The sequence below is a fragment of the Ambystoma mexicanum genome, chromosome 1q (assembly GCF_040938575.1).
Source record: "Ambystoma mexicanum isolate Mex_15411 chromosome 1q, UKY_AmexF1_1, whole genome shotgun sequence".
In the NCBI taxonomy this organism is placed as follows: domain Eukaryota; kingdom Metazoa; phylum Chordata; class Amphibia; order Caudata; family Ambystomatidae; genus Ambystoma; species Ambystoma mexicanum.
The window spans coordinates 1537091940-1537106655 of NC_090922.1; the positions used below are offsets into that span (position 1 = coordinate 1537091940).

General features: G+C 50.7%; 1 protein-coding gene across 1 annotated transcript in view; it reads right to left on the bottom strand.

Annotated features, from left to right (window-relative positions):
- The window catches only part of LOC138522777 (weak toxin 2-like), a 129914-nt gene that overhangs the window by 34827 nt on the left and 80371 nt on the right, over positions 1-14716 (bottom strand). The window contains exon 3 of the mRNA XM_069635404.1: positions 7086-7242. Within this exon, the coding sequence (XP_069491505.1) occupies positions 7124-7242 (119 nt within the window). The 3' untranslated portion in view covers positions 7086-7123. The remainder of the gene's footprint in view (positions 1-7085; positions 7243-14716) is intronic.

The window sequence follows — 14716 nt, forward strand, 5'->3', positions numbered from 1 at the left end:
CGCACCACTTATTGGTGCAATGTTAAAGATACTGCCGGGTTATTTATTTAATATTTATTCCCTGGTTGTTTTTTTTTGCCAGGACTCGGTTTTAAAATGGCATTTTTGTTCGCCTCTGAAACTCTAACCCAAGTCGAGCCCTTTGTTCCACTTTTTGGCGGGCTTCTCCACAGAAGCCCTCCAAATGGTGCCACCCTGTCTGGGGTCAACAGGATGTGTGGGAGGGGGATTAGGCACCCTGCACTGAGTTGCCTTGGCAACTCAAGTCACATTCTTGTGTGATCGGCCCAGTGTTGAGCCGCCCGGCTCACCACTTAGAATGTTTGAGGGATAGCTAGGCTGTTGAATGGGGGTTTTCTGAATAAAAGCAGGGCTTTGGGGACTGGAACTTTAGAAGTCGCCACAGGACCTAAAGAATCCGAAGAGGGGAGAAGCTGAGCCATCTACAACGATGACACCACCGGTGGAGCCCTGCTGTACGAAACTCACCACTTTCCCGACGACAGAGGAGATCTTCTTCCAGGAGAGTCTTCTTCCCTTTAAGCTGGTGGGACCAACCAGTTTGCCTTTTTTGCCTTCCTGGATCGTCTCGTGGTCGAATCACTCGTGCCAAGCACCCCGGCGGCCGGATAGCCACGCTTCACCACTACCGGGAATAAAAGGGTCGTACCTTTTAACTGGGAAACTCTGCGGCTGGTTTCTTCCCTGGCAGTGCAACGACCTCCAGCTTTCCTCCACGTCGAGATCATCTCTTCCCCTGGAAGAAGCTCCAACTTGCACCCACTGCCAGGAACAACTGCCCCCGCTGGAGCTTTCTCACCATTTCAGGTACTGTGTCCCGTCTGGTCTCCCTTGCAACAGACTGTCCAAGGTGTCCCGTAAATCCTTGACTCTCTATCCTGGGGTGACTTCGGACCTGCTAACATTACCTTTCTGACTTGATCCAACCTCTTTTGACTTTTCTGCAAAGACTTTGAGTGCATTTCCACTGTGTGATCTTGGCACATTCCACCTTGCTCTCTCCAAGAGTGGGCTTGGCCTATGAACTTTTTTCTCCACAGTAGACCCTGCCTTTCTTGACTAGCTGTGGTTTCTTAAAAGTGTTGGTACTGTGTGTTTTTCCTATTCTGCCTTTTCTCTCCCTTTTTAAACAAATTATTGGAGTGCCATCTACGGTTACACGCTCACCTCTGTTTTGCTAAATAAGTGGTGTCTTAACCTAGACTTGTCGAATAATTAACTAGGGAGTTGAATATACTTATAGAGACTGTGTTTGAGCTTGCTTGACATATTAGTGCCAGTGTATGTTTACAAGTGTGTTTTTAAATAAATAATTAGATACTTTTATACCAAAGCTCTGGTCAGTGTTTGCTTGTGCTACTGTATTTTTAGCCCTATTTTGTATACTCTATATACTGCCTAACTCTTATTGAGAGAAGTCTGACTGCTCAGCCACAGCTACCAGGTAAATCTGGGTGGTGCAGACTGCTACCAAATGGGTTTACTGCTTTCTCCTGTAGTCTTAATCTTTTTGCAGTAGTCCCTAAGGGAACTGCACAGGTTTCTGCCTAACAGGATGCACACAGAGACAGATGGCCTCAGCTTACACCCGCACACTAGGTTTCTTCTATCGTAGTGGTAGCTGACTCATAGATTCATTTGTAACCAGGGAATTTTGCTTCTGCTAAATCCTGCTCAATTATTGTATTTTCAGGCCTTGCTCATGCAGCATTTTGCTCCTGGGTAAACAGACAGCACATGCCTCCCAGGTCAGTGCTTTTTTGGCGTGTTTAACACATCAATGCCACAGATAACGAGTACTTCTGTGTCCATTGATCTATAGATCTTTCATGCACTACTTGTAGCCTGCATTAGAGATTTTGGTTATTCTGTTCCAAGTACTGCAATTATCTATGTTTGACATACATGCTCCATGTCGAATCTGTAAAATAACATTCCCCTAATGTGTGATCGTGGACAAATCTTGCTTCCCTCTGTGCCTCGGTTCTTATATTGAAATGAGATTTCCTGAAAAACACAGGTGTTATATGCATCTGAGGGTCATGTGCCAAAACACTTCTTTTGATGTCACTTGGGCCGGGGTCGAATGCCATCACTTCCTATGATGTCATTGGAGATCAAGGGCTGTGTGATTTCACTTTTGCTACCTCTTGCATTTTGGTGAAATTACGTCACCTGGCTTTCTTCTCTCTGGCTGCCCCTTCCACCTCAGAGACCTGGCCTTCTTCTCTCTCGCTGCCCCTACTGCCTCACAGATCGGGCCTTCTTCTCTCTCACTGCCCCTACCACATCCCACACCTGGCCTTCTTCTCTTTCGCTGCCACTACCGCCTCCCAGACCTGGCCTTCTTCTATCTCGCTGCCCCTAGTACCTCACACACCTGTCCTTCTTCTCACTTGCTGCCCCATCCACCTCAGAGAGCTGACCTTCTTCTCTCTCACTGCCCCTACCACCTCACAGGCTTGGCTTCCTTCGTTCTAGCTGCCCCTACCACCTCACATACCTGGCCTTCTCTCACGCAGCCCCTACCACTTCACAGACCTGGCCTTCTCTCTCGATGCCCCTACTGCCTCACAGACATGGCCTTTCTCTCTCTCGGTGCCCCTCCCGCCTCACAGACCTGTCCTTCTTCTCTCTCGCTGCCACTACCTCCTCACATCCGTCTTCTGACTCGTTACCCAACCCGCCTCACAGATCTGGCCTTCTTCTCTTTCACTGCCCCTAATGCCTCACAGACCTGGCCTTCTTCTCTTTAGCTGCCCCTACCACCTCACAAACCTGGACTTCTTCTCTCTCGCTGCCCCTACTGCCTCACAGATCGGGCCTTCTTTTCTCTTGCTGCCTGTACCGCCTCACAGACCTGGCCTTAATCTCTCTCGCTGCTACTACCGCTTCACAGAACTGTCCGTCTTCTCTCTCACTTCCCCTACTGCCTCACAGACCTGGCCGTCTTCTCTCTTGCTTCTCCTACTGCCTGACTGACCTGGCTTTCTTCTCTTTCGCTGCCCCTGCCGCCTGCCTCACAGACCTGTCCTCCTTCTCTCTCACTGCCCCTACCACATCACAGACCTGGCTTTCTTCTCTTTCGCTGCCCCTACCGCCTCACAGACCTGTCCTTCTTGTCTCTCGCTACCCCTTCCACCTCAGAGACCTGGCCTTCTTCTCTCTTGCAGCCCCAACCAACTCACAGACCTGGCCTTCTTCTCTCTAGATGCCCCTACTGTCTCACAGACCTGGCCGTCTTCTCTCTCACTGCCACTACCACATCCCACACCTGGCCTTCTTCTCTTTCGCTGCCACTACCGCCTCCCAGACCTGGCCTTCTTCTATCTCGCTGCCCCTAGCACCTCACAGACCTGTCCTTCTTCTCACTTGCTGCCCACCCACCTCGGAGAGCTGACCTTCTTCTCTCTCACTGCCCCTCCCACCTCACAGACCTGGCTTCCTTCCCTCTAGCTGCCCCTACCACCCCACATACCTGGCCTTCTCTCTCGCAGCCCCTACCACTTCACAGACCTGGCCTTCTTCTCTCTAGATGCCCCTACTGCCTCACAGACCTGGCCGTATTCTCTCTCACTGCCCCTACCACATCCCACACCTGGCTTTCTTCTGTTTCGCTGCCACTACCGCCTCCCAGACCTGGCCTTCTTCTATCTCGCTGCCCCTAGCACCTCACAGACCTGTCCTTTTTCTCACTTGCTGCCGACCCACCTCGGAGAGCTGACTTTCTTCTCTCTCACTGCCCCTCCCACCTCACAGACCTGGCTTCCTTCCCTCTAGCTGCCCCTACCACCTCACATACCTGGCCTTCTCTCTCGCAGCCCCTACCACTTCACAGACCTGGCCTTCTCTCTCGATGCCCCTACTGCCTCACAGACCTGGCCTTTCTCTCTCTCTGTGCCCCTACTGCCTCACAGACCTGTCCTTCTTCTCTCTCACTGCCACTACCTCCTCACATTCTTCTTCTGACTCGTTGCCCCACCCGCCTCACAGACCTGGCCTTCTTCTCTCGCGCTGCTCCTACCACCCCACAAACCTGGCCTTCTTCTCTCTCGCTGCCCCTACTGCCTCACAGATCGGGCCTTCTTCTCTCTTGCTGCCTGTACCGCCTCACAGACCTGGCCTTCATCTCTCTCGCTGCTACTACCACTTCACAAAACTGGCCGTCTTCTCTCTCACTTCCCCTACTGCCTCACAGACCTGGCCGTCTTCTCTCTTGCTTCTCCTACTGCCTGACAGACCTGGCCTTCTTCTCTCTCGCTGCCCCTACCACCTCACAGACATGCCCTTCCTCTCTCTCGCTGCCCCTACAGCCTCCCAGACCTGTCCTTCTTCTCTCCTGCCCCTACCACCTCACAGACCTGGCCTTCTTCTCTCTCGCTGCCCCTACTGCCTCACAGACCTGGCCTTCTCACTAGCTGACCCTACCACCTCACAGACCTGGCCTTCTTCTCTCTTGCTACCCCTACTGCCTCACAGATGTGGCCTTCTTCTCTCTCGCTGCCCCTATTGCCTCACAGACCTGGCCCTCTTCTCTCTCTCTGCCCCTACTGCCTCACAGACCTGGCCTTCTTCTCTCTCACTGCCTCTGCGGCCACATAGACCCGGCCTTCCTCTCACTCGCTGCACCTACTGCCTCACAGACCTGGCTGTCTTCTCTCTCGCTTCCCCTACTGCCTCACAGGCCTGGCCTTCTTCTTGCTTGCTGCCCCTGCCAACTCATAGACCTGGCCTTCTTCTCTGTCACTGCGCCTACTGCCACAGAGAGGTGGCCTTATTCTCTCTGGCTGCCCCTACCACCTCACAGACCTGTCCTTCTTCTCTCTTGCTGCCCCTACCACCTCACAGACTTGGCCTTCTTCTTGCTCGCTGCCCCTGCCAACTCATAGACCTGGCCTTCTTCTCTCTCACTGCCCCTACTGCCACACAGATGTGGCCTTCTTCTCTCTCGCTGCCCCAACGGCATCACAGACCTGGTCTTTTTATCTCTCGCTGCCCCTACCACCTCACAGACCTGTCCTTCTTCTCTCTCCTTGCCCCTGCCGCCTCACAGCCTGGCCTTCTTCTCTCTCCCTTCCCTTACCGCCACACACACCTGTCCTTCTTCTCTTTCGCTGCCCCTACTTCCTCTCAGACCTGGCCTACTTCTCTCTTGCTGCCCCTGCTGTCTCATAGACCTGGCCTTCTTCTCTCTCGCTGGCCCAACTGCCTCACGGTCCTGGCCTTCTCCTCTCTTGCTGCCCCTACTGCCTCACAGATGTGTCCTTCTTCTCTCTCGCTGCTCCTACTGCCTCACAGACCTGGCCTTCTTCTCTCTCGCTGACCCTACTGCCTCACAGACCTGGTCTTTTTCTCTCTTGCTGCCCCTACGACCTCAAAGACCTGCCCTTCTTCTCTCTCGCTGCCCCTAACGCCCCAAAGATCTGGCCTTCTTCTCGCTCGCTGCCCCTACTGCCTCACAGACCTGGCCTTCTTCTCTCTCGCTGCCCCTACGGCCTCACAGACCTGGCCTTCTTCTCTCTCGATGCCCCTCCTGCCTCACCGATGTGGCGTTCATCTCCCTCGCTGCCCCTACCACTTCACAGACCTGGCCTTCTCTCTCGATGCCCCTACTGCCTCACAGACATGGCCTTTCTCCCTCTCGGTGCCCCTCCCGCCTCACAGACCTGTCCTTCTTCTCTCTCGCTGCCACTACCTCCTCACATCCTTCTTCTGACTCGTTGCCCCACCCGCCTCACAGACCTGGCCTTCTTCTCTCTCGCTGCCCCTACCACCCCACAAACCTGGCCTTCTTCTCTCTCACTGCCCCTACGGCCTCACAGACCTGGCCTTCTTCTCTCCCGATGCCCCTACTGCCTCACCGATGTGGCGTTCATCTCCCTCGCTGCCCCTACCACCTCACAGACCTGGCCGTCTTCTCTCTCGCTGCCCCTAAAGCTACGGATGTGGCCTTCTTCTCTCTCGCTGCCCCTACTGCCTCACAGACCTGCCCTTCTTCTGTCTTGCTGCCCCTAGTACCTCACAGACCTGGCCTTCATCTCTCTTGCTGCCCCTAGTGCCTCACAGACCTGGCCTTCATCTCTCTCGCTGCCCCTACTGCCTCACAGACCTGGCCTTCTTCTCTCTCACTGCCCCTACCGCTTCACAGACCTGGCCTTCTTCTCTCTTGCTGCTCCTACCGCCGCACAGACCTGGCCTTTTTCTCTCTCACTGCCCCTACCGCTTCACAGATCTGGCCTTCTTCTCTCTCGCTGCTCCTACCGCTTCACAGACCTGGCCTTCTTCTCTCTCGCTGCTCCTACCGCTTCACAGACCTGGCCTTCATCTCTCTCGCTGCCCCTACTGTCTCACAGACCTGGCTTTCTTCTCTCTCACTGCCCCTACCGCTTCACAGACCTGGCCTTCTTCTCTCTCGCTGCTCCTACCGCTTCACAGACCTGGCCTTCTTCTCTCTTGCTGCTCCTACCGCCGCACAGACCTGGCCTTTTTCTCTCTCACTGCCCCTACCGCTTCACAGACCTGGCCTTCTTCTCTCTCACTGCCCTTACCGCTTCACAGACCTGGCCTTCTTCTCTCTCGCTGCCCCTACTGCCTCACAGACCTGGCTTTCTTCTCTCTCACTGCCCCTACCGCTTCACAGACCTGGCCTTCTTCTCTCTCGCTGCTCCTACCGCTTCACAGACCTGGCCTTCTTCTCTCTTGCTGCTCCTACCGCCGCACAGACCTGGCCTTTTTCTCTCTCACTGCCCCTACCGCTTCACAGACCTGGCCTTCTTCTCTCTCACTGCCCTTACCGCTTCACAGACCTGGCCTTCTTCTCTCTCGCTGCTCCTAACGCCGCACAGACCTGGCCTTCTTCTCGCTCACTGCCCCTAGCACCTTATATCGGCATACACCTGTCCATCCCGTCCAGTCTCACCCTAATAGATTTATACACCTTGGAATCATAGGGCATGCCCCCACAAAACTGAGAATTCAAACTCAACACATGGAAACATATGCACCATGGCAACCAACTCTAGCGATCACTGTCCAATGAGAAAGTCCCAGCACTGTCTCCTTACCTCTCAAGCCCACGAGGTACATGGACGCCATTTTGATGCTAGGGCTGTTTCTTCACGGATTTGTTGCAGAGATTACTTTTGCAGCAGTTGATCACCAGATCAGCTTTTTTCAGTGGTTTGCATTTGGATGAACACTTTTTGGTGAACCAAGTGGTTCCTGGAAAGAAAAAAAAAAAGAAAATGTATTCTTGCAGTACTTACACACGTCATTTTATAAGGCTGTATACTGAACACAAAGAAACTTTGATGCGATGCCTCATTCTCCCATGCAGAGTACTCCCAGGGAGTCTATGACAAGAGTAACGCCATCATTCAGTAGGCAATATTCACACTGGGTCCCAGGTTTTGTGCCTCTCAATCAGAGGGTGATGAATACACAACCACACTCCATATGCCTTCCCATTCCCATGTTATTTCCCATCCCGCCCCCATTATCCCTCCCCTCACATAATGAGGTTGACGGGTTGCTTTGTTTCAGGATAGTACATTCTCCCCCTCAATTGGCTATCAGCTAACCCAACTCCTCAATTCACCGTGCCAAGCGGTTGCCAATTCTTGGAGGGCACTTGACTCTTTCTCTTGACTTCTGACGTCCTCATCTCCAGTGCATCCGGTTCCTCCGGCTCATCCCTGTGTTGTGCTTCCGCATCGGCGGTGCCGTAACCCGTCGACGACCTTGTGTGTGTACAGTATGAGCTGTTTCTCATGATTTTCTTGTCTGAGCATTCTGTAGTGACCATCAACTCTTTCTTTTCTACCACCGTCATTGGTTGTGGACCAAAAGGTGATGGGCCTTTGTGCTGGATTGGCTGTCGTACCAGCACTCTGACCCCTATTTGGATGCCTGATGTAGGCACCCCTCCGCGGTCTCCTGCACATGCTTTCATTTGTTCTTTTGCTTCTGCGTCGTTCTTCGTCGCTGCTTGTTCTGTGTGTGTTCTTCTTCGTTTCTGCGCTTCCTGCGGAAGCCTCGTGCGTACCTCTCAGCCAAACGTCAGTTCTGCGGGACACCTATATGAGGTGCTATGTGGTGTATTTCTATAGTCTCATAGGAACTGGCATATTGTCTGCTCTAAAGGTTTCCGTCTGATGATGGATATCCTTCACCCTCTCTTGAGATTTGGCAAAAAGTGCTCCACTACCCCATTGGCTTGGTGCCATAGAGCTGGGATCGTCCTGTGGTGGAAATCCATGTAGTTGGCAAACTCCTTAAAGTTATGACCTGTGATAGGGGGCCCATTGTCAGATTTGACAATTTCAGGTAGGCTACAGCTGGAGGGGTGTGTGAAATGCTCATCCAAGGTGACCAGTATGTACAGGCCTGACTGTAGAGGTCCGAGAAAGTCAACCGCTAATTCTTCCCAGACACCCGGTGACAGTGGTGTCATGCAGAGTGGTTCATAGACTCACACAGATATTGTATGCCTTCAAGGTGGACTCTAACATGAGGTCCATCCTGGGGAACCAAACTATTTGGCGTAATGGATGCTTTGTCGATACGTTCCCTCTGTGGCCTTCATAAACCAGATCAATGACTCATCTCTGTATCGCTGCAGCCATCACAATCCTATTCCCCTTCAAGAATTACTGTCAGGATGAGACAGAGAGTTCATCTTTTATGCATGTGAGGACCTGTATGGTGTGGAGGTCCACGGCTGCATTTGATGTGGCCAGGCGTTGCACATGTCACCAACTTGAGACAGGCAAAGACTACATGGAGAGATGGATCTTCAGGCGTGTGTAGTGCCAACTCTTCTATCGACAGACTGCTAGGCATGAATGGTGCAGCATGCTGCACCACATAGTAGATGTATTGGTCTCCTATGTTTGCTGAGGACGTGTGCGACAGCAAAGGGTGACGTGAAATGAAGTCTGCTGGGTTCCCATCTGTACCCGGTTTAAGCGCTATGTCAGATTTATAGTCTTGTAAGTACAGACACCAGCATGTGATGCAGGCCAGCATCTGTGCCATGAATGGTGACCAGGGCCTGGTGGTCTGTAATGATGGTAAATACTTTTCCAAATTAAAACAAATGAAAATGTTCACATGCCCACATGACCGCTAAGATTTTCTTCTCGGCCTGCAAGTAGGCCTGCAAGTAGGCCTGCAGGTAGGCCTGAAAGTAGGCCTGTTCTGTGTCAGAGAGACTCCTGCTTGCACATGATACATGATACAATTCGGCTACATCCCTTGAGCACTACACCAGCACAGCACGTTACCCTACAGGGCTGGCATCGACCAGTGTGACCAGTGTGCAGTGTGCAGGTTAGGGTCCAAGTACGACATGCAGACATCTGAGGTAATGCCACATCTGATTTTGTTCCAAATTGAAACTGTGTTCCTTCTTGCTGAGCACCCACAAGGGGGCGCTTATGGAAGCAAAGACCAGTAGATAACGCATCAAGTAGCTTGCACGACCCAGAAAGTACCTCACCTATGCGATGTTGCGAGGGCAGGGCGCTTCCATGAAGGCTTCGATCTTACCCGGTCCGGTTCAATGCCCTGTGAGGAAAAGATGGGGATGAAGAACTTTATTGTAGATTTATTGAAAGCACACGTGTCACGATTTAGCATGAGGTTAGCCTCCTCTAACGCCTTGTAGACTTGGAACAATGTGGCGTCATGTGTTTCTTGCCTCTTTCCGAAGACAAGTATGTCTTCACTGTAATTCAGTCAATTTAGGATGTGACAAATGGCTTTACCGATCTCCTCCTGAAATATTGCTGCTACTGAAAGCATGCCCAAGTTGAGGCATTGGTATCAGAAAAGGCTGAGGTATCTTGTGAAAGTCGTGATAAATCTTCTGTCTTCACTGATTATAAGCTGGTAATATCCTTTATTCAGATCAAGTCTTGAAAAAAAATGGTAGCCCCATTTAGAAGAAGCATCCTGTCAGTGATCCATGCTGCCTGATGGTTTTCTCGCAGAACTGCTTGATTTGGTGCTGTCATGGTAATACAAAAATGGATTTAGTGCTCGGGTCCCTTTTTTGGTATTGGGAAAACAGGTGCGGCCCATGGAGTGGGTCCTGTTGCTGGCTCGATTATGTCTGCATTTATCTGGGAGTGGAGCTCTTTCCTAACCTGACCCTGGATATTGAGAGGAATTCCCCTGTAATGCTGCACCACTGGTTTTATCCTGGGGTCTATGTAGAGTCTGATCTGGCACGTTTTCAATTTGATGATGTCCTTAACAACAATGGGAATGTGGCTTCCATCTTTGCAGTTGTCGTTAGGTATTTTTTTTAAACAACAATAACACATGTCGTTACCCCAAGGCTTAGAGTTGCACTCACAACATCTAGAAACATACAAAGCCACAATCAAAGCTTGGGTATGGATTCTGTGATGAACACAAACCACCATCCCAATAGAAACAAACGGTGCTGCCAGCACCAGAAAACTAGTGCCACAAATACAACAAGACAAGAATGATATTGCTTCAATATACAAAAAACAGAAATGTTCCCAAGACCCTATGTGGGTGATACGCCTAAGGCTGCAGTTGCATATCAGCCCAACTTCACGTCTTCTTGCTGTGTGCTAAAATAATTCCTAACAGGGCAGGTTTTAGAAGGAAGTCACCAGAAAAATTAGGACCAATCAACACCTACTCGGGTTTCGGCTTAGCACAACCCAAGACAATTCAAGGGCCAAGCCTTCTTCAGGGCGTATAGGTTCAAGGGGAGATTGCCAATGTATTGCAAATCACAGTCTGTTAATGAACTATATTGAAACAATTACTCACACAGGCAAACTCCGGAAGTATTGGATCAATAAGTGTATCTTGCGGTGAGTTCTCCTTTGCAGAGGAGAGGGAGTTTTGACTCATATGCATATATTTCTACTTGTGCTTAATTTAGTTTTGGGACATGATGTAGATTAAGGTATTCTGCCTCTGATTTCACATTGGCCCACACACCAGAGTCAATGAGAAGGTATACATCTGCTAATGTACCTGTATTGGCCGAGTGGGGCTGTGGGCGACGGCGGTCGTATTTCTTATTGCATATATGCAGACTTTCTGTCTCTCTCATCTCGCAGCTGACTCAGAGTCGCTCATAGAAGGTGTTGTCCTTCTTAAGTGATGTATTATTCTTCTGGATTTTTGTCATTTTTCGGGTGACTCTGGACATCTCGCTGGTGTGTCTCTGTGTTCAAGGGTTGCATCCCCTCCAGCCATCGTCTTCATCATGTGTTTTGGAGATGGTTGCGTTGCTGCTGAAGGTGGAGGCACCTTCTGTATACTAACGGCGTGTTTGTGGTGTTTGACATTCCACTCTGAAGTGATTTTCTCCTCGGCATTCCAAACATTCCTGTCCCTTTGACGGGAAGGCCCCTTGGTGTGGGAATTTGTAACTGCATCTGTAGCAGGCGCATTTGCTGTGCTTATCCGGCACGTGTTGGGCGGGTTGAGATGTGATATTTTGAAGGGATGCATTTTGGTTAGATGGACTTGCTGTCATACCATGTAGTACCTGGCGTTTGTGGAGCCGATGGCGACGCAGACTCTAGTTTCGTTCCGTTCAGCCTCCGCTTAGCCACGCCCCCTTTTACTGTGTTTTCTCTCTTCTGCCCTGATTCCATCGGTTGTGACGCTCCCCGACTCGGACTCTTTACCAGCTCCTTCCGGGTCGGGGATGCGTCGCAACGCTTCCGGGTTTTCGTACCTACAGAGCCTTGCTTGCTGTTCCCGTTCGCCTCCCTTTTTTCCGTGACTCCAGCTCTTTCCCCAGAGAAGTAAACCGCGCCTTTTCCTGCCGCCTCTCCTCCCGTTCTGGTTCCCCACTGTATCTTTTCTTGTACCCACCTTCTCCTTCTCCTTCCAGCCTCTTACCTCCCTTCCTCCCTTCTTCGTTCTACACTTCCCTTTCTTCCCTTTCCTGTTTCCTTGTTTTCTCATACTCTTCTTTTCGGGGTTCTTCTCCCGCCATACTCTCCAGTTTTCTGTGTACTTCTGCCCTTGCCCTACAGTGTACCGGATCTTAGCCTGTTCTCTGGACTGCCTCTTCTTGCCGTCTTGGATACCTGGCTATTTGCTTACAGTGTACCGGATCCTTGCCTGTTCTCTGGACTGCCTCTTCTTGCCGTCTTGGATACCTGGCTATTTGCTTACTGTGTACCGGATTCCTGCCTGCCTTTTTGGACTGCCTTTGCTTACCGTTTGGGAAACCTTGAACTACTGCCTTTCCTGGGTACCTTTCCACGGAGTACTCCAGATCTCCTGCTCTACACACCTTTCCGGAGATTCTCAGTTGTACCACAACCAACGAACATTGTAGAATTCAGGGGTTTTTTGTGCCTCGTAGGCTTTTTCCCCTCCTGGGCGATTCCGGAGGGGAGCCCCCTGGTCTTCCTTATTGGAGACACGGTGGCTTCCTTTCGGGGTCGTCCCTATCTCCATAAAAAAAAGGAACCTTCAAGGAGAAGAGAAAAGAAGGGTACCTGGAAAGAAGAAGAAGGTGAGGAGTTAGGGGAGGGGGTAACTTCAGAGTCTGATTCCTCTGACAAAGAGATCACCGATTCCGTTGACAGTTTGCGACGCCAACAGAAAGTAATGGCCACCCCGCAGCAGGTACAAGAGCTAGTAGCTGCTGTACAAAGCTTAAATCTGGAAATGCAGAACCTAAAGGCCGCTAATGCCACCCTGCAACAGCGGCTGACGGACCGAGAAAGACTCTCACCTGACTTACCTCCGCTTCCCCTTGTGTCAGGAAAGTTTGACGGCTCCCCAAAAAAGGTCAAGGAGTTTCTGGATGCATGCAATTTACATTTCTCTTTTCGCACACAGACCTTTGCCTCTGACCACGCAAAGGTAGGATTTATGATTACGCATATGACCGGGAACGCCCTAGCCTGGGCTAACCCATTTGTTAACCTACCGGACCCTGTACTGCAAGATTTCAATGCCTTTAAAAATCTGCTACAACAAACCTTTCTACGAACTGAATGCACCTTCCTAGCCTCAGAGGACCTGCTTGATATTAGACAGGGTAGCTCAGACCTCCTAACCTACATCACCACCTTTAAACAAGTGGCCGCTGAGGCAGGTTGGCAGGAGCAGGCCCAGTATGCCATATTCAGGCGGGGTTTAAGGGAAGACCTCAAGGACGAACTGGCACGGATAGAAAGGCCTGGGTCTTTTGCGGAGCTCCTAACCGCTACCCTGCGCATCGATTTCAGGATGTCGGAAAGACGTCAAGAGAAAAAAAGAATTAAGTCAAGCGCACCCCCCCTTCTGGGATTCTTCATCTTCATCGGTACCCTTCCAACGGTCCGCTAAAGAAGAACCCATGCAGATAGGAACGGCTCGAGCACCACTTACCCCAGAGGAGCGAAAAAGGCGAAGGGAGAACACCCTGTGTATGTACTGTGGGTCTGCTTCCCACTTGCTCAGAGATTGTCCGGATGTACCACTCAGAAAGTCGGGAAACGTGCGCCCTCGGTAAATGTTGGGACACATAACCGAGGGGCCGTTCACAGTCCCTATGCTCCTCTTTCGGTATCCTCTGCAGAGGTCTCTGAGGATTCCCGGTTGATGGTGCTCACAGTCACACTCAGAATCGACTCTAAGGAAGTCACCACTTTTGCCCTACTTGATTGTGGGGCTGCAGGAAATTTCATGGACATCCACTGGGCAGACAGACAAGGAATTAAAAGAATTGCTAAACAAGAAAACCAGAAAGTCGAAGGGGTGGATGGCAAGCCCCAGAGTTCGGGCATGATTACTCACACCACCATAGCCCTCACTTTGTCTATCCAACAACACGTTGAAAGTATCGCATTTGACATCATCAGAGCGGCCCACTTCCCCATTATTTTGGGTATCTGCTGGTTACGCAGACACAATCCCAGAATCGACTGGTCTAGTAATATGTTGGATTTTCAATCCTCGTATTGCAAGACAGAATGCTTACCCAAACCCAAGTTCGAGATGGTAAAGACCTCCAACAGCTGTGAAGTCCGAACAGTACACTGTCTACCACACTACCTTGAGGAATTCAACGAGGTAGTAACAGAAAAGACACCCATCGAACTCCCACCACATCGACCTGAAGATTGCTGCATAGATATAGCCCCAGGAGCATTGGTGCCTTTTGGGAGAATGTTTCCCCTTACATTGGAAGAGAAACAATACCTCCGCGAATATCTGGATCGCAATGTGGAAAACGGACTCATAAGACCATCGAAATCACCCGCTGGAGCTTCACTGTTATTCATCTCCAAGAAGGGATCTAAGGAACTGAGGCCGTGTATTGATTATCGCGGTCTCAACAAAGTCACCATAAAAGATAGGTACCCCATGCCTTTGATCACCGAAATCTTACAAGCAATTCACGGAGCCAAGATCTTCACTAAACTTGACCTAAGAAACGCTTACCACCTCCTCCGGGTTCAAGACGGGGACGAATGGAAAACACCATTCTGGACTCCATTTGGCCTTTTTGAGTATAGAGTAATGCCTTTTGGGTTAGTTAATGCTCCATCGATATTTCAACGATTCATGGACTGGCTATTTTCTGATCTACTGTGCCAAACCACGTTGGTGTACCTAGACGACATTCTTATCTTCTCCAAAACTCCTGAAGACCATAAAAAACATGTCAAGGAAGTTTTTCGCAGGCTTCAAA